This window comes from Cricetulus griseus, chromosome 3 (genome assembly GCF_003668045.3).
Source record: "Cricetulus griseus strain 17A/GY chromosome 3, alternate assembly CriGri-PICRH-1.0, whole genome shotgun sequence".
Taxonomy (NCBI): domain Eukaryota; kingdom Metazoa; phylum Chordata; class Mammalia; order Rodentia; family Cricetidae; genus Cricetulus; species Cricetulus griseus.
The window spans coordinates 42,361,332-42,387,038 of NC_048596.1; the positions used below are offsets into that span (position 1 = coordinate 42,361,332).

At 40.5% G+C, this 25,707-nt stretch overlaps 1 protein-coding gene across 1 annotated transcript in view; it reads right to left on the minus strand.

Moving 5' to 3' along the window:
• Trpm6 (transient receptor potential cation channel subfamily M member 6) overlaps positions 1–25,707 on the minus strand; it is a 158,146-nt gene that overhangs the window by 73,713 nt on the left and 58,726 nt on the right. Inside the window, exons 7-17 of the mRNA XM_027406549.2 lie at positions 23,430–23,604; positions 19,267–19,435; positions 18,626–18,749; positions 16,173–16,245; positions 15,953–16,053; positions 11,431–11,565; positions 10,421–10,474; positions 9,223–9,366; positions 6,918–7,052; positions 5,115–5,395; positions 3,342–3,570 (exon numbers count right to left, since the gene is read on the minus strand). Of these exons, the coding sequence (XP_027262350.1) occupies positions 3,342–3,570; positions 5,115–5,395; positions 6,918–7,052; positions 9,223–9,366; positions 10,421–10,474; positions 11,431–11,565; positions 15,953–16,053; positions 16,173–16,245; positions 18,626–18,749; positions 19,267–19,435; positions 23,430–23,604 (1,620 nt within the window). The remainder of the gene's footprint in view (positions 1–3,341; positions 3,571–5,114; positions 5,396–6,917; positions 7,053–9,222; positions 9,367–10,420; positions 10,475–11,430; positions 11,566–15,952; positions 16,054–16,172; positions 16,246–18,625; positions 18,750–19,266; positions 19,436–23,429; positions 23,605–25,707) is intronic.

Consider the following 25,707-nt stretch of genomic DNA (forward strand, 5'->3'; position numbering starts at 1 on the left):
TACAAAGGTGTCCCTTAGCTCTGTGCAAAGGTGAGGTGTTAGTGCACAACTGTTTGCAAAGGCAAAAAAGAAAATAATACTAAAAATCTAAGGGTCCACCTGTACAGCAATAGACAATATGGAACAACCTAACAGTAGAATACAATGTTCACATTAAAAAAAGGAAAATGGAAGGGCTGCAAAGATGTCTCAGTGAACCAAAGCCCTTGCTGCTCTTGCACAGGACCTGAGTTCAGTTCCCAGCACCTACATGTCAGCTCATTAGAGTCTATAGCTGAGTCCTCTGGAAAGGCAGGCAGCCAATGCTCTTAACTACTGTACAATCTCTCTAGCCCTGACTTGAAAGTTTAAAAAATACATATGTCACACTTGTTTCCCCTGGAAAAACCTGTACTTGAGTAGGAAGTTAGAAGTATTATTTTTGTGATGATTGCATTATTTTGGTTGGGCGTTGGTGGCGCATGCCTTTAATCCCAGCACGAGGGAGGCAGAGGCAGGTGGATCTCTGTGAGTTTGAGATCAGCCTGGTCTACAAGAGCTAGTTCCAGGACAGCCTCCAAAGCCACAGAGAAACCCTGTCTTGAAATACCCAAAATACTAATACTAATAATAATAATAATAATAATAATAATAATAATAATAATTTAAAGTCATTCAATAGAAATTGCCATATAAACAAATTTTACATCATAAATTTTAGAAAATAAAAGATCCATCTCCCGCACATCGACCCCAGATGCTGTCGGGGAGGCCAGTACAAGACTGATCCAAACCCCTGAATATGGATGTCAATAAGGAGGCCTCTGCACTCCAGGGAGCCTCTGGAAGTGGATTAGCATTTTTCCCTGGTGTAAGAAGGGACTTTGAGAGCCCATCCCACGTGAAGGGATGCACTCTGGCCCTGGACACATGGGGAAGGGCCCAGGCCCAGCATAGGAAGACTTGGTGGACTTTGCGGAGCCCCCGTTGAGGGCCCTACCCTGCCTGGGGAGTGGTGGGTGGATGGGGTGAGGGGTAGGTTGGGGGTGGAGGAGGAAGGATGTGGGTAAAAAGAGGGAGAGGGAGAAGGGACTTACATGTGAAACAAGCTTGTTCCCTAACTTGAACTAATAAAAAAATATTAAAAAAAAAAAAATCCATCTCCCACCTTGTACAAACCATCATCTGCCCCAGAAGATCTCAGTAGACCATCACACTTTACACATAAACAGTCTTTTGAGGGAAATTTTATGTTCAATTTTTATAGGCTTTCAAGATAAACAGTTTAAAATATTTACTACATTTGTTAAAGCCAACTTGGTGGATGGATGCTCTGTCTTTCTTCCAACTAAAGTTATGTCTCAGCATCCTGGAGTTCACTGACCAAAAGTTAGATTAACCTGTCAGCCGCCCTTCCTGATTTAGTGCATGGAGTCAAAGGCTTGCCAACCTTGCCTTCTTTCCCATGATGAAATGACATACTAAATTTTGTTTTAAGCTGTGATCTGTGAAGACTCTCTAGGCTTTAGTTCTAACACGATTGTCATTTCTGTCCCAAATATGTGTGAAGTGTAAAAACTCCATAGTCAGTCACAGTGACAGCATCATGTTAGTTCTACTTCCGGGAAGGCCTCCAATCCCACTGCCCTGGAGAAGCAGTATTCCACCACAGCACGACTGCAATGTTGGTGGCACACGCCTTTAATCCCAGAATTCAGGAGGCAGAAGCAGGCGGATCACTGTGAGTTCGAAGCCAGCCTAGTTTCCAGAGAGAGTGCTATGATAGGCTCCAAAGCTACAAAGAGAAACCCTGTCTTAAAAAAAAAAAAAAAAAAAAAAAAAAAAAACCAGACTTCTAAAGAGAAGTTGGAGCCTGACATGCTAAATGTCCCATCCAAATAGCTCTGCATGGTTCTCCTGTAATCTCATGCACTTGGGAGTGCTCTGACAAGGGCATCCCAAACTGATTTGCAAATGGGTAGGGAGTCTGGGGAATTCATACAGCAAGCTGCCTCAGCCTTGTAATCAGTGCGTGCATGTTTGGAGGAAAACATTAAGGCTTGCCTTACTGAAACCAATCAATCAATCAGTCAGTGTCTCTCTCTCTCTCTCTCTCTCTCTCTCTCTCTCTCTCTCTCTCTCTCTCTCTCTCACACACACACACACACACTCACACACACACACACACACACACACACACACAGACCTCTCACATTATGAAGTATAAAAAAGACAAACATCCATTAAGCTCTCAGTGACAGCATTCTGGAAGCTAATCTAAAGTGTGGACTGTAGGGGGCAAACGCTACCTCAGGCTCTCAGCTGCAGCCTTCTCAGCCAGGAATTTACAAGCAGCTACTTCAAAGCTGGGTAAGCAGAGGCCGACCCACCCCCCCCCCCTTTGTCACTTCCAGACCTGAAGTCAAAATGGATCAAAGGAGAACTTTGAGAAATGATGGCTTTTTCTCTGGTATGTTGTGAAGTTACAGGAGATAATTTTTGATGGACATTTATTTTTCTAATCTCATGGACAGAAATTAAAACACACACAGCCCTTCCCGATCTTGAAATACTTACTTTGTTGAGTTTTCTATAGTTTATCTACTAAAAATATTTATATTTTTATAATTGCCATTCTGTTTAAGATATACTATAATTTTAATAACTGTAGGAAGAACAGAATTAAAATGCAAAATACAGTTTTGTGTGCTCTTAACAACCTCATGTTCTTCCATTGATTTCACAAACACACGCACTTTGACATGCTCAGGCTACACAGCACACATTATAAATCTTGGCATTGAACTTAGGTGCTCTTTTAGATAACTGAGGCGGCTAAGAATTTAGATATGATGAAAGATGTGAGCAGTTGCTGGAAGAGAGCCTTATGAAACCACCATGCAGTCCCTGAAGCAATACCCTGGATGAGGGAAGCAATAAAAAATTGCTAGTTCTATTCAGTTTCTTGTCTATTAATATTTATTTATTGTGTGGCACTGGGGACCAAACCCAGGGCCTGTGTGTGTCGTTCAAACATGCTACAAGTGAGCTATGCACCCAACCCCATCTGTATTCTCAAGCCTTGTTTCTGTTGGAACTCTCAGAAACACTGCCATTTGGCACAGTGAAGTGTTGCTTTTGTTTGCTGTTAACTCTGATTGCCCGCATATGAGAATGGCTCTGTGGTGTCGGGCAGGTACAGTCATCAAGTTCTGAAAGTCACTATGGGAGAGTAGTTTAGAGATTTCTGAAGGATGGCTGAGCCATGCACCTGCAGGAAGGTATTGTTTGCCAGAGGACCCACCTGGAACTCAAGAGCACTGACCTTCACTGACAATATGCCATATGGAAAAAGAATGTACCTTCAGCCAGGAGTTTTTCCTCATTTTTAGACGCCCCATCCACATGTCTGTCAGCAGCATTTGGGTACAAGAATGTGACACAAAAGGACGCAGTCCTCCAGACACGGCCAGTTTCAAGCAGGTGGAATTGCTCCAGTTCTTGAGTTCATAGGTCAGCAGTTTCATGGCCATTGGCTCGTTCTGCTTGAAGGCCTTCTCCAATACATCCAGAGCAAGCTGGCCGAACTGCCTGATGATACAGTGATGAACAGAGAACACAAAAGGCCAGTCAGAGCCCCAGAAATGTCTTCAGAGATTGACTATGCACACAGAAAACACTGGTTAATTGGGCTGTATGACCAAAACAGAATTAGGCTGTGTAATAAACAGCAATTTAAGCTATTTAAGTCATCAGAAACTACGGCAGCTACTCAGAAGGTAGACAACTTGTCCTATTTTCCTGGTAGTGCAAAGTGGAATTTAATGTTTGTGTCAGAAGCCATTCCATGCTCTGTGACTCACTACATTCATACTGGTGTGGGTGGTTCTACATGAGAAGTCCCAGTAGAGAAATTCAGACAGAAGACACTGTGTCCAAGAAATATTATGCTATTATGTTTTTACTTTTATCATATATATTCCTTAAATACTTAAGAAGCTAGACCCAAAAACCCTCAGGCGATTTCCCAGAAGGCTTTATTCTCTACAAATGCTGCAGGTCTGTAAATCAAGCTATAGATTAGCTTCCATCATTCACTGAGCTTCCCTCCATCCACAGGACTATCACACTTTAGTAATCAGATTAATGGAAACATCTCTCTTCTTTCTCAGTCCCACCAGTTACTTTCTGGTTCTTCACTACAGTGTGTGTTTGCTCCCCAGCCTTAAAGACACCTAAGATAAGCAGCCATCTTAACTAACAGCATGGAAGACTTTGGGGCTCCAAAGGACTTTTATGTCATTCGTTTCAAAAACCATTAACCGTTCTTAAGGAACTAGAGGCTAAAATCTAATTGGCTGATCCACACAATAAAAAAAAAAAAAAGTTGCCCATGGAACACAGCACTCCTCACTGGAAAGTGACATCTCTCCTATATTCCAGAGTTCCTTCTGATCTTTATGGACCTTTACTACAGAATGCATGAAAGATGCAATGTGATAGTCAGCGTTGGTTGCTGGATGGACAGGATCAGGAAATAACTAGAAATCAGTATTACACTGTGTCTGTGATCATGTTTCCAGGGCTTGGCATGAGTCTGAGTTGAACTACATAAAGAAGATCCCTTTTCTAGGTGGATGGCCACCACCTGGTCCTCCAGGGGCCCAAAGAGGACAAGTACAGAAAGTGAATTGGCCTCTGTCCCTCAGAGGTGAGATAACTGTCATGTATGTGCCCTGGACATCAGCAGTCCAGGCTCTGCAACCTGAAGATTCTACAGCTTGTAGCAACAATGCCCTTCCCCAGTTCAAAGGACTTAAACTGAGGCTCCTACTACAGATTTCTCTGGTTCTGGGGCCTCTGGACATGGACTTAGCCATGTTTCTGGTCTCTCTGAGTCTCCAGGCTCCACAAAGTCTTCTCAGCTACTAGAATCACTTAGGCAATTCTCTTACAAATCCCCTCCCATGTAACTATCTATACACCCTACTGACTCTGTTTCTCAGGGGATGCTTGACTGAAACACACAATTCTAAGTAAATCTACTTGTCCCATGGTAAAGTGAAGGAGAAAGAAGTGTCTACACTTTCTAAAAACTGTTGTCCCTTAGTGTGAAGTGAAGACAGAAGACCTACTCTGAGTAATTTTTCAATTCCTCTGAGGTATCGTCCACCATGTTGCTCTCCTTAGCTTCCCGGGCCATGGCCCTATATAGAATACTAGCAATGACCGCCTTGACTGTGGTCTCCTCTCCATGCTGCCAGAAGAACATGGCCATCTTCTGCCTCTTCATCAGCACAGCCCATACCAGAAGATCATTGTATGGGTAGACAAAACCAGCAGACTCGGGGTCCTCTGATAGGCTGTGTATTTCCTTTGACTTCTTCTTTGACTTATGAGAGTCTCCAGGCTTGTCCTATTGCAAAGGAGAACAAAAGCCTAAGAACTCCAATACGTGATGCTTAGTTAAATATAACACAGCAATTATCCTAGAGATACTTTTTAAAATAATTACTGCCTATGTTAGATCCCAGCAAAAAGGCAAAACAAACAAAAAGCCCAGATAGCCACCATAGTAGAACTGTTAGTACAAACTATCTGGCAAAACTGATACAGTGTGCCCTTCTGTATAAGACAAACAAAAGCAATCAGTTAGGGATGTAGCTCTGTGGTAAGGCAACCAACTGATATGCACAAAACACTGAGTTTAATTCTCCCAACTATAAACAATGCATGCTTTATAGAACTACAACATAGGACTTAGACACCCATGAGGACTGAGTTCACAGTCCTGACTCCAAAGTGAGACCTTGTCTCAAAAATATGTTGAATATCATTAAGATAAACCAGCAAGCACAATTTGCACTTTGATGGTAATCTATTTGGGTAAGAATTTTATTTTAAATATTCTCTACTTCTATCTTAGCAAGTTGATTTGTCATTGCTCTTTTGAAGAGTACCACTAGTACTGCCAGAATACGTTCAAATAGATCACTTTGTTTTATTTTATTCTGGAACAAAAAGCATTACCCAACCCCCTCCACAAGCTGACCCTTTGCAGCTCAACTAATACAGCACTCAAACTCCCTGTGTGCCTTTGCGTGGCTTCCTGTCTCTGATTCAGTGTCCTGTATAATGTTATTCACCTTAAGATAAGTGGAACCATTTCTCAGTCACCATTTTATCTACCTCTACCTGCTCATGTCCCCAGTTCAACCAAGTACTCAGCATAATGCTTGAGAAATAATAAAGGTTTAAAAATAATTGTTTGTAATTTGAAGCATCGTGGCAAAAACCATTAGAATATTTCTCTTCTCTTTCTATGGATAAAAAGAATTTATTCATTAATGGTGGCAAAGGGCTGTGCCAGCAGCTGGGGGAAAGCAAACATCTTACAGAAAATAGAATATGATTTCCATGGAAATACCTAAGCAAAAGCATTCTTTCCCAGAGAAAACAGGCTAACGATACACATTCATTATCTTTGTTATATTGCAAAATTAGGATAAAACTAACTTCAAGAAAGACTTAGTTAGGGAAAAGAAGATACAAGAGAACCAGCTTCCAAAACCTGAAAGTTACAAATGGAATGGTCCTCATATCCAACCAGGCTTGAGTAAGGAAGTCAATAGTGCAGTGTTAGGCTAATGATTATGAATGTTAAATACCATGGCATACACAGCCTGCCTGAGTCACCAACTGTACAAGGCCAAGGTAGGAATAAGGAAGAGAACCCAAGGGGAAAGCCCAGACAATCACTGGGTTGTCAGCGCTCTGTATTGTTGAAGAATAGCTGTGTCAGCAGAGATGCTTGTGAATTATACCATCTGTTTATGGTCCTGAGGGATGATTCTTCATTGGCCCCTCCCTTTCTCCAGTGTCAAATGAAGGAGACATCTCAGTCTGCAAAACCAACTTCATCTTCCAAAGGAGTGTACCTTGGATTTGTAGGGCTGTGCAGTCCTAAAGAACTGGGAATGCAGTGTGCTTTCTGAAGATTCATGTCTACTTCCCAAGGAATGCCGCTGGTGAAGAGGGTGCTGGGAAAGGCTCTGAGAAAAGCTGGTCACACTCTGGTGTATGTTGGTATTTCATTTTATAAAGAAAGCAAAAGGGAGAGATGTTTTAAAAAAAGATTATAATAATAACCACACATTCTTTCCAGACAATGATGAAAGCTAAGTATGTGTCCCTACAAATGCCCAACATGATTAATAATTAATGTCTCTGGAGATCCATCACTCAATAGCCTCCCCCAATCTCCTTCTGATGAACACTACTATTTCCTGACATTTTAGAGAACATACTCTTTTGTTCTCTATTATATACCTAAATTCCTTTCCTATGTGGCAATTCCTTTATAATTAATGGATGGTCTAGCCTCGCAACAAGTTCAAAACAGGCAATACAATTTTATAGTTTATAGATAAGAAAAAGCTTCTATTCACAAAGAGCTCTAAGGTTTAGGTGAAGTTAGAAAGTTCTGGAATTTTTCCAGGTACCATATGATATCCACTGCATGGGGATCAAATGAAGTGCCAGCAAGGAGAAACACGAATATATAGAGACTGACATAAGAGCCTAGGATATAAACCCCAGCTTTTGAAAAACTCTACTCTCCTTCAGTTTGTTTTATATGGATAAAAAAATGAACAAAGAAAAAATGAAGTTAGGATTGCTCAGTGACATCACCCAAGTTACTTTCATCATTATTATCATAGAGAATTAATAACATCAACATGATGATAATCATGAGTATTGTTATTAAGTCACTCAAAGCTTGCTCTGTAGTAGGATGTGAAGGGGTTTTGTAATCTCATAAGTTTGTGAACAGGACATTGATATGCCCAGTTCATAGATGGGAGAGTGGGAACACAGATTATGTTTCATTATGACATCAAATGGAATTTGATGTCAAACCACACTGACGCCATACTACAAAGATGTTAGGATTGTGGTCTGGCTGCTGTCTAAACTGAAACACCAATTAGTGAAATGGGACATGTTATACTGAAGGGCCATTTCCAGAAGGAGCAGCAATGGAGTCTCCTAGTTAGCTACAAACCAGCTGCACCAAGGTCACACAGTGACCCTGTAGTCACCACCACACAGTAGTGTCACTTCTTTCAAAGGAAAAAGCTGATGCTGGGTGTCTTGTGGCCTCATAAAGCTCAGCAGAGGTTATTTCCTAGATGACATGTGGTTTTCCATATTGCACATGGTTTTGTGGGGAGTGCTTTGCTTATTTCTTAAACTTAAATTGGACTATCACTTCTCCCAATTCTTTATAAAGGTCCCAAGCAGCTGGATATTCCAGGTTCTTCATGGAACTCCTTCCAGACCACGTTCCAGTCTCATCCCTGTCTGCCCACAACAAAAGTCTCAGTATTGCTATAGAACCCTGCACTGATGTCTAAGCATTGTTCTTCTCTGTTCCCACTTTCCTCTCCTCTTCAGTGTCCAGTGCTCCTTTTCTGGTGTCTGTATGTCTAAAAAGAGCTAATCTCCTCTAATTATGGGTCAATGATGGCAACACTCCTTTTATAATCTTGGTCTTCCAAAACTACAACAGAAAATATATTATCTGTAAAACCTTTTCTCTTTTTAAGCTCACTCTGTTTTCATCTTCCAGTATAATTCTTACATGCTTAGCCCAAAATGCAGTCTCTGGACTATAGAGGCTATTGTTCACTTATAGAAATAAATTTATTAAGAGTTTGACCTTTGGCCAAGCGTTGGTGGCTCATGCCTTTAATCCCAGAACTCAGGAGGCAGAGGCAGTCGGATCTCTGTGAGTTCGAGGCCAACCTGGTCCACAGAGTGAGTTCCAGGATAACAACCTCCAAAGAAATACAGAGAAACCCTGTCTCAAAAAAAAAAAAAAAAAAAAAAAAGAGTTTGACCTTTGACCTCTCTGTTTTCAATAGGAAGAAAAGAAAAAAGCAGCTGTTCTCTAGCTAGATTCATCACACAGCACTTCTATGCTCATAGAGCACAGCATCCCGCTCTGTATTGTGGGTAATTTACCCATAAATCTGTTTCTTCTATGAGGTTTCTTTATATCTACCTCATGCCAGTACACAAACCCTTTGTACAGCACTCTACATACAGCGGGTGACATGTGCTCTCAGATGAGAGGCCCATTGACGAAGCTACTACCCCTGGGACTCCGTTGACCATTTTCTTAAAACTAAACTTTGCAATTCCCCTTCCTTGCACTGAGGCACTTTTCAGTGATGTTACCTTGCGTTGCTTTCTGTAGAGGTTGTTGTAGAGAACTCTGAAACTTTTCCTAGTGTAGCTGCTTCGATAGGCTCCACCAATGAGGTACTCTATTACCAGCCCAATATCGATGAGCGTTATTCTGTAGCTTGAGAGAAGGGTATGCTACAACAAAGATCAAGGCATCACAACTTTGTTCTTCAATATCTTCTATATCTCTTTTTCTATGCTCTCAAAGGGCAACACACTTAACTTATCCATCTCTTTCTCTTCAGCATATTGTGATGAAGATTTAGGAAATAATTTAGGCAAGTCATTTTTGCTATGGCTCAAATCAATGTAATTTAAATCTGTATCCTCAGAGACAATTTTTCTTACTGTAAAATTGACAAATAAATATCTTCCTTTTAACTGACTCTCCAACTAAGTCAACAGAAGCAGAAAGTCCACACTCTACCCAGTGAGATGCCAAGTTTCAAAAAAGGAGAGAATTCTTCAAGTGTACTGTGGGTGACTTTTTCTCACAGTGACAAATGAAAAACCTTTAAATTTTCAAGTCACGTGCTACTCAACATTTAATGAGAACACTCTGAGAAAAACATGAGCAAGAATGTTGAACCATCCTAACCCCCTGCAATGGAACTTAGACACACAAAAGCATGTTTGCATCCCTACACTGCCACTGGTACTCAAAATAATGATAACAGAAAACATCAGAAATCATACACTAGATATCCCCAAAAAGCCTGTGCTGCTGATGTTCTCACTGACTGTGTGATAGATAGAATCCATTGCTTATGTGTCTTCATTTATTTTGGTTGTTTCTGTTGAGACAGAGTCTAATATGTAGCCCAGGTTGCCCTTAAAACCTGGATCCTCATGCCTCAGCCGCCTGGGTCCTAGAATTATAAGCATGAAACCCACAATCTGGCCTGTTTCTGGGGTGCTGACAACTGAATTCAAGGTCTTACATAGAGCACTGTATCACTGAACTATGTAATCCTTCTGATCTGTGTTTTTCATAACTCGTATCACTTAGTTGATGGACCAAACTTTAAAAATAGAAATGAAGTGTGAAAACCTAGAAGAATAAAATTTTGTGATTAAAAAGTAAGTAATTCCCAATAAAATTGAAACCTACATTTTATAAATTTCATTCAACTATCTCAACTCTAAGGTAATAGGCAAAGAGTATTTTCAACTTTTATACTTAGGTTACCTGTTTTACATCTTGGACAAGATGACGTAAAAACATATTAGTTGGTCCTTGTTTCTGTGATTAAAAAAAGAAAAAAAAAAGAATCATTTCCTTTGACTATTGTGTGCTGGAGGCGCCTTGTTTCAGAATTACACAGGTATTTCAAATTACATAGGCAACCGGAACATTGGAAAGCTTCTTCAGCATCTTTGGTAATGAGACTTAAGCTACTTAATCTTAAAGAGGGAGTTTCCCAGGAGAAGCCATGATCAGTCAAAGTAGTTTTCAAAGCATGTATATACAGAAATAGTAAGATGTTACTTTTACGTAGTAAGAAGCACAAAATTTGAGCACTTATGACTATCCTTTATCATATATAAATTCTATCAAGTAATCAAATCTCTTTGCATGTGAGGGCATTCTATCAGTCAGTACTTTGTTGAACCCTTAACAATGCCCAGCTTCCTGGGGATCCAAGAGATTCTTCACAATAACAGGAAATGAAGAGTAATGCATATCCTAAGACGTGGCCAACAGTGTGAAGACGTGTGTGCTGAAAGGAATCCGGGAGTGCTCTAAATTCTAGAAAGAGATCACTGTTAAGTGACTGGAGCAATGATGAAGACAGAACTTGGATGATGCTTGAAGAGAGGACAGTATTGAAAGGAACATGAAGGAGAATTCAGGCAGTGGACATTTTCACAATGGATAAGCAGGTCTCAAGGGTCAAGTTTGGTCATCAGCCTTGGCCACAGTGCCTTTACCCAGTGAGGCACCTCACTGACCCAAGAAGAACATATTAATAGTGGCTTTAGGTCAAGATATTCCAAATAACTGAATAAAAAGCAATTTTTTTCTTATTCACACTGTTGCCTCTGTCTTAAGATAAAATATTCCATGGCAAGGGTGTGAGTTAACTTGAAAGTAAGTCTTCATTCTGAAAACTGTGATGGAACATGAGCATTTGAGGAGGCAGACAAACCTGAAGCTAACTAGCAAACAAATCTTGAGCAACATGACATGATACTCACTGTATTATAGAGATCTTCCAGCCGGGGTATGGTGAGGAAACGGTGGAGGTTCACTCCATTCTCTATCAAGAGTTTCACAAAATCCACCCGATCCATCACTAAAGCATCTAACATTGCTTGTTCTAGAGTACCGGGCTTCAGGAGGTACAAATAAGGAAGAGGTACGAAGATAATTAACATAAGAAAAATAAGAAACACAGATAACACTACATAGATACCATCATTATAAAATACAGTCTTCCTAAGAAACCAACTGAAGACATAGTCAACTATGATTCATGTTCTTGTGTGAGAAAACTAAACACTGTAACCACCTCAAAACTCCCCCAAACTGATGGTGAGTCATAAAGGTAATTCTAACGAAAATCCAAGAGTTTCCTGGTTTGTTTTTAATTTGTGGATGGAGGGAAATGTTTACTCATTCACTTGGCTGATGGATTTTTTTTTAATTTTGGATTTAGTTTTGTTTGTGGTATCCTCATTCTTCCATTAAACTTTACCTGCATAAGTAGCATGTTGGACATACTCAACTCATTTTCCCCTGTCAAACAAATCCACTAAAACTACATCAGAAGAATTTTTTTAAACAAATCAATTCATGAGCACTGGGGCTGGGGATTAGGGCTGAGGACAGCAGTGTGGAATGTGAAAAGTGGTTGGTCAAGTGGTAGTTGGCTTCAGTCCACCCAAAACCAAACAATTGAAATGAGAAGTGTCAAGGGTCACACAGATTGATGCCATGTAACAGCAAGGCCACAGTGAAGTCAATGTACACATACTGAGTCTAATGTTAGGACTTGGAAGTCATTATCCCCACTTGCCCCTTTACTGTGAGCAGTAACACTTGTACCTCCCAGCTGGTATAGGCACTTCTTTTCTGGCATTAGCATCAATGCAAGAGAAGACATGAGTGTGCTGACACGGAGGAGAGTCCCCCAGAAAATGGCATCAGATGACCTTTGCTGAAGTTCAAACACTTGAGTAAAAAAATTCAACACAAATGTATCAAAAAGCTTGGAGGAGCAAAATAATTCAGGAAGAAAGCCTCCAAAAAAAAACTACTATTAATAGTTTCAGACAGATAAAATAAGATCTATTCCAGGTACCACTGAACACAGAAGAAAGAAATCCACTCAGCAAACAAATGTGCTCCTGGGAATTGGCAGACTAACCCTCTGCTACCAGTAAAGCACGGTTTTACTGAGGCTGAGTTGAGAAACCCTATCAAACACAAACACAAGAAAAGCAAGAGAAACAATTATCAGCAATTGAGTAAATACTCAGGAAACAGGAATCCGAAAAAGGAGCAGAGAAAACAAAGGGGATAGAATGGAACTGTGAATGCAAGTTTGAAATTATGTACATACTGAATCTGTAGACCTGTGATGTTTTGAATGAGAATGTCCCACATAGAGTCATCTATCTGAATGCTGATAGAACAACTAGGGAGGGATTAGGAGGCATGGCCTTGTTGGAGGAGGTGTGTTGCTAGAGGAGCAGGCTTTGAGGTTTCAAAAGACTTGCACCACTTCCAGTGTGCCTCTCTGCCTCGTGCTTGTGGTTTTCACACTTGAGCTTTTAGCTGTTGCGCTGCCACCAAGCCTTCACTCCATCATCATGAACTCTGACCTGCTGAAACCATAAGCCCCATTAAATATTTTCTTTTATAAGTTGCCTTGGTCATGATGTTTTATCACAGTAATAGAAAAGCAACTAAAACAAGACCTAACACACACCATTGTGAAAGCTTAGAACTGAAGGGACCAGCTTCCCTTTTGGCAGCAATAATGGCCGAACACGTGCTTCTATGACCTTGTCCTAGAAACCAGAAAGTCAGATGCCTACCTCGTGACAAGGAAACAATCAGAAGTTAGTCACTAGAAAGTCAGATGCCTGTCTCGTGACATGGAACCAATCAGAAGTTAGCTGGTGGCACTATGCTTTACGACCCTGGGTGTGCTTTACGGACAAGCGCACAGCAATGATGTAGAGAGCATAGCAACCACCCTGGGAGGGCCTATGGTCCATAACAACCAGTTGACCAATCAACACAGGGCAAGCCCTCCAAGGCTGGAGGCACACCAATCGTGAGCCTGTGCGTACCCCTAGACACTCCCCTTACGCTGCCCTATAAGATCTTTCGGGAGACCCTAGGAGCAGTCTTTGCTAGCCATCCGCCATGGTGGGTGGATCAAAGACCGGAGCTAACATGGGGTTAGCTCGTTAAACTACAATAAAGCCTCATGCAATTTGCATCAAGCTTTCGCCTCTATTCTGTGTTTGGGGTGGCCTCGGTCCTGGGCTAAGATTCTGGAAGCCTCAGCTTTCCAAGGGTCTTACAGAACCTTAGAGAAAGAAAATATTTTAAAAATTCCAGGGAAGAAGAAAAAAATGGTCGCAAAGGACCTAAAGATGGAATTGTGTTCATTTGTCAACACCAGTGCTAGACGTTCAAAATTCTGCTGAAAAAAAAAAAATGCAATTCTAGGGCAAGCAAGATGGCTCATCAGGCAATGAGCCGATGATCTGTCCTGAAAGCATAGCAACCTGAGATGGAGCCATGAAACCTATGCTAAGTTGTAAGGAAAGAATTGACCCCACAAAGCTGTCCTCAAGTCTCCACTTGCATGCCATGGCTTGTGTGCCCTCCCATCCCACACACTAACAACAACAAACTAATAGTAACAAAACTTTAAAAAAAAATTCTAATCATGAATTAAAAAATACAGCCATATATCAGGCTCTCTGAATTTTTAGCTCCCATGTTCTTTGTTAGGAAGTTATTAATTCTTGCCATCGTTACAGAAGAAGAAGACTAGAAAAGGAGTCTTGAGGCACAGGAAACAGAGCAGAGGGGCAAGAAAATCCCATGCTGGTGAGGCAGATGCCAGAATGGCATCCAAGCTCCAAAACCAGAGGGCGTCTCCAACAACACAGAGTGAGCTTCAGAAGATAGAAGGACCAAGAAGTTCCTAGGACTCATGAGTTGGAAGAAATCTGTGTGGCATAATTTAGAATCTAGAAAGTTACAAATATCCGAACAGCCAAAAATGTCAAGTGTAGAAGACTCATGTCAGTAGAAAAAAATCATTATTTTCATAGCCTTCTAACCACATTTGATGTTTTAACCCATTTGTTAACTTGAACGAAATACAACTGAGGTATAGTTTAGTGAAATATTAATGGTGATTATCACCATTGTAATGCTGAAATTGAATATATATTTTCCTGCCTTTTCACTGGTTTCTATTATTGATAGCAGAGGATAGGAAGGAACACGTGGCATGTTAACAGTAGAAATGAGACCAAGCCAAAGGAGACCAGCAGCTCACTTCGGCAAAAGGCTGTCAGCTTTGGTTGACTCTTTTGTGGGAATGGTCCAAGATTTGGTGATTGTCCATTAATCAGGGATACTGTTTCAAACAATATTCTTCTTAGGCACAAGCATCCTGGTCTTGTACTTGGTAGACTAAGAGTAAAAGGTCATATCCTCATCTTGCACAACTTCTTTACAGGGATGAAGAACTATCGGTGCTTGAGTTGAAGAGAATTCAAAAGTAGAAGAAACATAGACCCATTAGCAATGGTCAAGCTAACCCTTCATAGTCTTTGAACAAAACATTTTTCAAATGATCAGCATGTCTCCATGCAGAGCAGAGTCTGATTCAAGACTGAGTGGCAAATGGACAGATGATGTGAAGACAAAGATACCAAGTCCTGTCTCCCACAGGAGAGCAGGCAGAGCACGTTCCCAAGCAGAGCCAGCATTTTTAGCTAAAGTGTTTGCAAAGTACCCTGGGCAATTGTGATGATAGCCCACACATCAGAAGTGTGACCTGCTGTAGACTGAGATTCACTCTGATGGGAGGCTGGCCTCTGAGGTGACAAGTCTTTCTGAGAACAACTTGTAGAATGAGGTTTTTCCTTGGTAATGATAACTCTCTTCATCTTTGTTTGCCTTTTAATTGTATGGTCATTTTAGAACACACTAGTTTTTTATCTTGTTTTAGTCACAAGGAGCTCCTGTAGACATCTCAGCCTTGTGATCTAATCTGGTACTTCACAGCAAAGCTGATGACAGAGTGTAGGGAAGGAGAGCACAGAGTCAGAAGACAACACTGTGTTTTCACTGGGTTCAGAGGTTAAAGGCTCAGAGTCTACTTGTTTTGAGTCTTCTAGTGGTAGTCTCTACATGTTTCACTATAAATGTCACATTTTAATTTAAAACTAAACAAAACACTAAGTTAATATTTAAGTTCTAAACAATAAAAAACAAAATCAAACTCATTAAAAATAAACATAAAATCTTTCTATCCATTCTTTTGGTCTTTTAACTTCCTATTTCATCTTCCATGAAACCAGGGAAAATTTGTTTTCAGGGAGGCAAACCAAGGAAAAGACATACCTTTGCTTCCCTGGCATCAGAGTGATACCCATCTCTCCTCAAATCTTCTCTTTGTTCCCCTCCCTAACAAACCAATATGCAAAATACTTCTTTCAAACAACCTCATTTTCATTATACCTTCCAATGTTGTCCATAAATTAGGATATGTTTCTTGGCAATGTCCATTCTGTCCCAAGCCATTGCCAGATTTAATTGTTCTGATATTGATAAGTTTGTGCCTAGGAGAAAAGAAAGTAATAATCACATATTGTATTCAAGTCAAGAAAAAAAGCACAGAAATCCTCTAGAATGTGAGAACAAGAAGTGGGGAGGAACTTCGAATCTGGTGGTCACTCACCCTTCAGCAAAGCCGTGAGGATTGCCAAATCAAGGTCTTGGTGCTCCTCAGACTCAGCATCAAATATGGTAATCTGTGATGGGTGAAAATCAGAAAGTCACACGGTTTACAAACTACCCAGAGATGTCTTCAAATGGTGTAAATAAGATGAACATCTCAGCTACTGAAGGAAATATTCCTGGTTTTGTAAATTAAAAACAGTGTGGCATTGTTTGACTTACAAAAGTAAAACTGTTTCAAATAGGGTGACAAAAAATTAGAGGCACATAGAAAAAAAAAAAACAACACTTTAAAAATCTCACATGTAGTAGAGCTTACTTTGCACCATCATCAGGTAAAGAGCCTCATTGTTGATTCCCAGTGCAAATCAACTCACCCCTCCTTTGGAAGGAATAACCGTGAGAGCCCTCTGCAACCCTCTGATCACTTAAACCCCAAAACTAAGACCTTTGCTTCATAATGAGAGGTGACTCCTCAAATGTTCGTCCTAAACTCAGTAAGCCGATGACCATGGAGTCCCTGGATTGTACAATGAACTGCAATCTTCACAGTGTCAAAGTGCCCAGGGCTTCCTAGGGTGAGACTGACTTTTAAAAACTCAGCATAAAATGTGTTAGATACCATTGTGACACTTTTTAAATAAGTATAATTTTTTGTGGCTTTTGTTCCCCCCAAGTCCCTATCCCTTGCTACTCTTGTGTCCCCCTGCCCACCTAACAGATTCTTTTCCTCTTTGATGTCCCATGTCTCCTTTGGCTCACCCCCACACGCCCCTACCCTTCTTCATCATCTGATATAACCATTTTTGGGTCTCCTTTCTAGATTTTTCCACTTTACCCACATTTATATCTGTTTATGTGTAGTATGCATACTTCCAAATGAAATATATTTCCTGAAATACAGGAAGTTACATTAACAGAAAAAGCCAGGAATGGCAAGGCCTGGTCCAAAGGAAGACTCTAACTGACTCACCTTAGGAACCTTAAAGCCACTGAATGTAAGTTATGTATCCACAAAATAAATAAGAATCTGGAAAAATGCCCAAGGTCCTATTTTAAAACTGTGCTAATGCATCTGCATTTGTTGGATCCTTTTGCCTAACATCCTTGTGTGTACAAACAAAATCAACCCTCAACCACCAGCTACACAGAGCCCAATGGCTGTGATGTGAGCACTGCAGTTTTCTTCCTTTGCCTTTCTTCATCTTTCTGCTCACTGCTCAGTAATTATACTACTTAATGACAAAAAGAAACAAGTACTCCAGCAATCTCTTTCATGTGGCCTTTTCTTCTAATTATGCAAAGCATGGCAGAGTGGCACCTGTGAGCTCAGATCAGGCCCGCCATTTCTTAATTGGATGACTGGACAAATCACTTAAATTGTCTAGCCTTCAGCTGCATAATTTCCAAAAGGGAATTGAGCAACCACTGACATCTTGAACTCATTCTTAGGGTTATTTTAGATGAAAGAGAGTTAAAAGCATGTGGCCACTTATAAACACAGTTGTGGTCACTGAAGATGCCAAAGGGTTTTTCATGTGAGTTCTTGCCAGGTTTGAACTTGTTCCATTGGTTTTGTAAGGTTAGGTGCTTTAGTACCAACATAATCTCTTCATGATTTCACTAAGCTTCCCATTTCTGGAGAGATCACTGCAAATGGCAAGACTTCTGCATATTCACTGAAGTTTTCTGCTTCATATCATCTAAGTGGTCATCAATAAAAATTTTGGAAACAGTCCCCTAAAACACAAGCAGTTTTCCTGAGTCTGCATTATAGTTGTAGCCCTTGTTTTTTGTTTGTTTGTTTCTTTGCTTGCTTGCTTGATTTGATTTGATTTGATTTGATTTGATTTGCTTGAGACAGGGTCTCACTGTGTAGCTCTGGGTAGCCTGGAATTCACCATGTAAACTAGGATGCCCTTGAACTCACAAAGATCCACTGCCTTCCAGTGCCCATGCCTGTGCCCCTGTCCATGCCCCTGCCTCCTGGGTGCTGGAGTTAAAGGTGTATGCCGCCATACTCAGCTGAACTACATTTTCTATTGCATGCTTTAATCTCATTTGCCCTTGTCCGTTGCACACATGAAGACCTGCTGCGAGCCTCATTCACAATGCTATGTTGTGATCATCAAACACAGCAGACTTAAGTCCACTGCACTCCCAGGGCTGCTCTTTCAACCTTTGCAAGTGTTTATGTTTGGTAACTTTTGTGTGATACTGTTTTTCTAAGTGCTGTGTCCCAGATAGACTCTAAAATGTAAAACATGAAAGGTTAGAGTGGGGGTGGGGCAGGAGGAATTCAAGTTTACACAACGGAAGGGTCAAATTTTGCAAAGTCATATGCATCCAAGTTCAAAATAGGTATTCCATGCACTTTTTTTTTTAAATGTGAAAATAAATATTTTGAGTTCTGGAAGGTAGCACTTTTTTAAGTCATCAACTCAGCATACTCACAGAATCCTTGTGTACCATGCACTCCATCAGAATTTGGAAAAGGTGCCTCGACTGCCTAAGGCTAAAGTTGAACATGCTCTGAATCAAACAGAAGATCTCTTCTTTCACCTGAGGGCGCAGCATCCTGGCAGAGAAATAAAGGGGCATAACCTGAAGCAAGCCAGAGAAGAGACCAACCAGTAGCACTGGTGTGAGTACGGTACTCCGTATGGGTACCCTACTGAGAAGGCTATCCTCAAGAGAGCCCATGAGCAAGAAGCAAATGCATAGCAGGGGAAGAGGGGTGCAGAGAAGGATGGATTTTAATGTGGAGTATTCATCTGCCAGGCCCCCTGAAATGATACATTCTAGGGTAGTCTCCTTAATCTGATGGGTTCCAGAAGGCAGTGAGTTTTCACAGTCCAGGCATAGTATTCTCAAACGGCCTAACCCCCTAAAATGGTAGGCCATTGCTCAACTAAGACAATAGCATCTCTCCCGGTTACAGGTCGAGGGTCTGGTGCACAAGCCCAGTCATTGAAAAGAGGAATGACCATCTAAGCATGTGGCTTGCATGGTCCATGAAAATGCACAGCTTGAAAGTCCCAAGTGGAAGAATGAAGAGTCACCAAGTTTTCAAGCTGGAAGAGTCAACAACTCACCCTCCATCCTCCCAATGTTTGTAGGTGAAGGCCAAGAGGTCAGCAGCTCTACCCGTGCCCTCACACACCACCACAGGTTCCTTGTTCTTGACAGTCTCCCATACTGTGAGGATGACATTGGGGCCTCCTTCCACCACCAGCCCCACCACGGGCACACCTTGTCTTGAGCCTATTTCAGGTCACAAACAATACCATACTGTCACAAGCTGTCCTGTCTCGGTCAGTCAGCCACCTTGATTTCTACACTTAAATCCTTCAACTACCACCTTTACCTACCTGCTCGATTAGCTCAAGACCAATCAGAAACTTGGACTTGAGAGAAAATGTAGCCCAAATAAGGTGAGGGCATCTTTAAGCTTTTGCCAGGTAAAAGATCATTAAACGTTCTCAGTAACTTACCAGGTTGTGGAGGGAGAGCTTAAAACGTTTTAACATTTTATTATTGAAAATTCTAAAGAATTTAAAAGTAAGCAGATCTATACAGTAGATGCCAGTGTCCCCATCACTCATTAAAAACAGTCAGGCTTTGTCAGTTCAATAAACTTTTAATGGTGAGAAGGGCAACCTTCAATGTCTTTTATATTTCAGTATAATACAACTTTCACTGTTTAAATTTCTTATCATGATTATGATGGGGAATGTACTTCTTTGTATGTTTATCTTGTTGATTATTGAATAAAATACTGTTTGGCCAATGAGACAGCAAGTTAGACAGGACTAGGAGTCAAAGAGGATTCTGGGAAATGTAGTCGAGAAGTGGTGATCCAGGCAGGAAATGACATAGCAAGGAGACTCATATTTAAGCAAAGGAAACAGGAAGTATCCCCTTTTTCCCCTTCGCCTCCTCCAGCAGCAGGATGTGAGCCACCGACAAGAGAGGGTGCCAACAAAAGGCATCCTCTATAAAGATAAGTCTTATAACATATATAGATTTATGATAATTAAGACTGAGCTAGCAGATGAGAAGTCCTAGTCATTGGCCAAGGAGCTTTGAATCTAATACAAGTCTCTCTGTGCATTAATTGGGGCCCTAACTCGGACTGGTGGCTGGCGTAAAGCGCACATGTGGCGGTGGGGCTCAATGGCTTTTGGCGGAAAGATTTATTGTAACATGATTATATATTATCTTATCAAAGCAAGGAGTCAAGAAAAGCTTTAGCAGGCTGGAGAGATAGCTCAGAGGTTAAGAGCACCACCAACTGCTCTTCCAGAGGTCCTGAGTTCAATTCCCAGCAACCACATGGTGGCTCACAACCATCCCTTATGAGATCTGATGCTCTTTTCTGGTGTGCAGATATACATGGAAGCAGAATGCTGTATACATAAAAAATAAATAAAATATTAAAAAAAGAAAAGCTTTAGCAACTACTGAGCCATTCTTCAAAGCCCTGTTATAACTATGAATTTATATATGTATACAGATATTTTTCTATAAGTGAATTGAAATCTGAGAGAATATAAATAAACAATTAACATTAAAACATTTTTGGTATTTTGAAACAAGTTGTAGCTATGTAGCTGCAGTTGGCCTTAAACTCACAATCCATTTGTTTTAACCTCTTGAGTGCTATATTGCAAGTATGAACTGCCATGCTCAGCATGACTTTAATCATCTTATTGATTTAAATTTTAACATGTTGCTTTTAAACTATAGATTTGATTTTACATTTCAAAGGAAGGAAAACTAGTGAACAATATTTTATATTCAACCTTGAGCAACTGTCCAGTTCTAAGAGGATTTTGAATGTGTTCCTCATAAAGAAGCAAGAGCAAAGTTTAACCTGATTTGAGCAGAATAAAATACACTCATGGCACCTGGTGACATGCTACAACTTTTCTCTTGTGTATCAGATTAAAAAATATTTTTTGTTAAGAATTAAAAACTCTAATGCAGAGAAGCCTCATTAGAGAACTACAGGCTACTGTCTGCCAGTAAGTATCAAGAAGACCATAGTTCTCAAAGTTAATGGTTCCTGAAACAGTCACCTTGAGAAACAATACTGTGGAGACTACACTGAAATTACCAGGAGAAAGAGGGGCCTTGGGACCTATGCTTCCTATCCTGACAGGACAATGGCTGACAAAACAACTGCCATTGACCCCTTTCAATGGCCAATTACTGAGGCCCGGATTCTTTCAGCAACTCTAATAGGAGCCATATTTCATTTATTATTTGATTTTTATAAGTCCTTTTTGCTAATATGAAATGCCAGCCAGCAACTTCAAAGACGCTTTGGTTATTTTCTAGAAATAAGCAATCAGTAGTTACATATTTTCATTCTGTCAAAGTAGCTATACAAATGGTAAATATGAATATGTGATCCTCCGTGGACACATCAGGTATGACAATCAGGCATCAATACATAAGAACTTCCATAGAGCCATACCAAGAGGGAGAAGGGAACAAAGCAACAGACATTTATTAAGGATACACTGTGCACCCAACACTTTTAACCACATCTATCATGGTCAGTGCTAGCTGTCAACTAGAAAGAGTCTAGAATCCCCTGGGAGACAGTCCTCTAGGCATGCCTGTGGGAGATTATCCTGGTTGCACTTATAGATGTGGGAAGACCCATCTTGAATGTGAACAGGGCTATTCTCTGGGAAAAGCATCCTGGACTATATAAAATGAAGAAAGCAAGCTGAACGCTAACATGCATTCGTTTTTGTCTGCTTCCTGATTGTGAATGTGATGTAACCAGTCTCTTTAAGCTTCTGTTGCCTTGACTACCCCACCATGATGGACCATACCCTTGAACTGAGAGCCAGAACAAACTCTTCCCTCCTGAAGTTAGTGCTGTCAGAGTATTTCATCACAGAAGTGGTGGAGGGCAGGGGGCGGTGGCAGGGGGGTGGGGTGGGCGGGTAACTAAGGCAATATTGAACACATTTTTTCAAAGTTTTAACAACAAAAGTTAGGGGTAGACAAATCCTTACACTTATGAAGTTTAAAAGCTTAGCAAGTATTGACCCCATTGCCCAAGCTCACAGACAGCAAAGAATTGTCCCTAATGCCACACTTACTGCTGCCTCAAAGGAACAAGAACAAAAACTAAAAAGACTTACTTTTCTAGCCACCACTCAAAGGATGCAAAGAACTTGAGTCCCTTGAAAGGTACAAATATAGTCGGGCGTTGGTGGCGCATGCCTTTAATCCCAGCACGAGGGAGGCAGAGGCAGGTGGATCTCTGTGAGTTCGAGACCAGCCTGGTCTACAAGAGCTGGTTCCAGGGCAGCCTCCGAAGCCACAGAGAAACCCTGTCTCAACAAAAAAAAAAAAAAGAAAAAAAAAAAAAAAGAAAAAGAAAGAAAAGTACAGATATCTTTTGGAAGACTTGGTTCAGTACAACTCAGGGCCCATTTGGAGATGCCGGAGTAAAAGGCCTCCATTTCTCCAAAAAGCACTCAGCCCTCCCCTTTCTCTAAGAGTTGTCTAGCCAGCCTGCCTAGAACTCCTGTTCCGAAAATAACACCAAACGGCCATTTGTTGTTGCTGTTGCTGATGCGGAAGTGAGGATGGCTCTTTGCAGTGCTGACTCCTCGCACATACTAGACAAGCACCCTACCACACAATTATAATGCCAAAGGATTACCCACAATCTGCTACCTGTATTCTCCTGCCAAAAATGGCATGCTTACAGCACTAGTGTGGGCACAGCACAACCTTACATACCCTTATTTCTGCAGGTTTTAACCTGTACCCTTATTTCTGATTTTAACCCCTTCCCTGCCAATAGTCATTGGGTCCACACACATGAAATTTATGTCTTCCTTGACAATCAGAGTTTAGATGGATATTCCTCTCAAGTTCATCTCTTTATTTCTCTCTAGCTATTTCCATTCACACATAGAAACTTCCCTCTAGCTCTGTCTGGCCCTACATTCTCTTAGAGGCCTTGCTAAAGTTTCATTCAGGATGAAAGCTTCTCTGACTACCCTGCCCCCCAAAGACTTCTTCCTCTGTGCTATTGTCACCAACAATTCTTTATCAACCGACACCCTGCTTTCTTCTTTCTTTTGGCTCCCATGTGTTAACTGGACACTCTGGATGCTCTGAGGTAGGGACCCACTTAGATCTGTCCACCCTGAGCAGATGGCAAGGGAAGCACCTTGTTCCCTAGGAAGCCTCTGGCCAGATGCTGAGCCCTGATAGAACTTACAGCTGTGTATCTTCTGCATCGAGAGATGCTTCTCCAGGTTCCGCCTGAGCTTCACCTCATTGCCATACTTGCCCACAGTGCCATCATCACACAGGATGAAGTGAGAGTGCATGCAGTTGAGTGTGGTGAGCTTGCTGAGGGGGTTGTTATTCAGAGTCTGGTACATGCACACCACCTGAGAAACACAAGGACAAGAGGGCATCAGAGCTCAAAGTCCTTCTCCAGACTTCACTGATTCTAAACCTTGTCCCTGTATGCTAACAGAGCATCTATCTAGATTAAAAGTATTACTCACTGTCCAGGACTGTATTTCTCAGCAAGCTTATCTTGTTTTAAAATTTCCCATTTCTTATCGGTCAGATAAGGTTCTACATCAATATGCACTTTACAGTATGTGTGAAAAAGACAAGTTGAACAATACCCACACATACCCTACCCTATTCAACAGGATAAGCACTGGATCATGGGCTTAGATGTCATGGTAGTCGTATTACTAAAATGGTTCTAAATACTAATTCCTCTTTGGTACTTACCTTGTTTCTGACCATTAAAAGACAGTTCAGGGATGGGAATCATCAGTCCATAGACTACACCACGATCCAAAATATTATTCTAATATACCTCAGAAAAACATTTTGTCACTATTTTTCACATATTCCAAATGAAATAAAGGATAACAAAAAGCAGCGTGGCTTCAGGGTCTTTTTACATTTATGGACTCTCCCTGAAACTGCTCCACTTATTTCCAAGTGTAATCTCAGGCTAATTTTAACTCTGAGTAATTTCTGTCTCCCTTTTTCTCGTGTATAAGTAAGGATAATGATCATTCCAATGCCATAAGGTTTTTGTGAGACTTCAAAGAAATAACAGACTTTGGACTATAATATTATGGATAACTTTATAACCCCACAGCATAATGCTGAGGCCAGAAACCAAAACCAAAGTCACTGGTAGGCTTACTACATGTTTTATATTTGTAGAAAGTGATGATAAATAATACAAAATAAAAACTGGGAGAAATGCTAAATGCTGACAATAATGTTGCAGGGCTGAATTATGATAGTGCACAAAAAATGTACAGAGATACTAAACCTCATAAACAATCAGAGAATGTATGCAATTCAGAAGAATTAGCTATTGTTCCCTGTCTATCAAAATGGTGATGGAGGAGTACATAAAAATGAACTCTATTAAACATTATTGGTAAAAATATAAAATTTCACCACTCTCTAGAAACCAGTGTGTCATTGTATACAACAACTGGCCCCAGTGATTCCTAGGGAAACAACCAATCTAGTACCAAAGATGTGTATCTTAATACAATATTAATATTATTGGCTGAAATTTTGAGAAACAGGAAACCACCTAACTGGACAATCACAAGGATAATTGGCTCAATTACAGTAAAACAGAATACTATTAGCCATGAAAAGTCATAACCCACAAATTGAAGCCTCACTAAAACCACAAAATATTTTGCTAGAGAGAAAAAAAAACATATACAATCATATTAAAAAAGCAAAAAAAAAAAGTCATGAGAGCAGATAGAATGTTTTTAAAATACTCAGGACACAGAAAGGCTCTGCTTGACAAAAATGATACATTTTAAACAAGAATCGGGATGAATAGATTGGAACACATCAAACAGCTTAAAATTCATGAGCTTAAAACAAAAAGTCATCTTTCACCTTTGAAGAATGATAGGTGAACATCTCAAGGCTCTGAAAACTTCCAAATAAAGTATCAGGTATTATTCTGTCCTTCCTGTATTCTCACGTACCATGAGATTAAACAGATGTTAATGAAAACGTTTCTCTTTACAGAGTGTCTAAGCTAATAAGTGTACAAATATTGCTACAATTAAATATCAATCCTAACCTATGTTGGTTAGTTTTTTTGTCAACTTGACACAAGAAAGAGTGATCTGAGAAGAGGAGGCTTCAGTTGAAAAATGCCTCCATCAGATTGATTTTTTAAATTTGATAATTGATGTAAAAGAGCTCATCCAACTGTGTGTGGTACCATCCCTGGGCAAATGGTCCTGTGGTGTATAAGAAAGCAAACTGAGCAAAAGGAGCAAGCCAGTATGCAGCATTCCTCCATGGTCTCTGCTTTAGTTCCTGTCTGATGGTGGACTGTAACCTGTAAGCCAAATATAGCATTTCCTCCCTAAGTTGCTTTTAGTCATAGTCTTTATCACAGCAATAACCTAGGACATAACACTGTTGAAATATGAATCTAGGAATGATTGCCAAAATTCATAAAATGGTAGATGTCA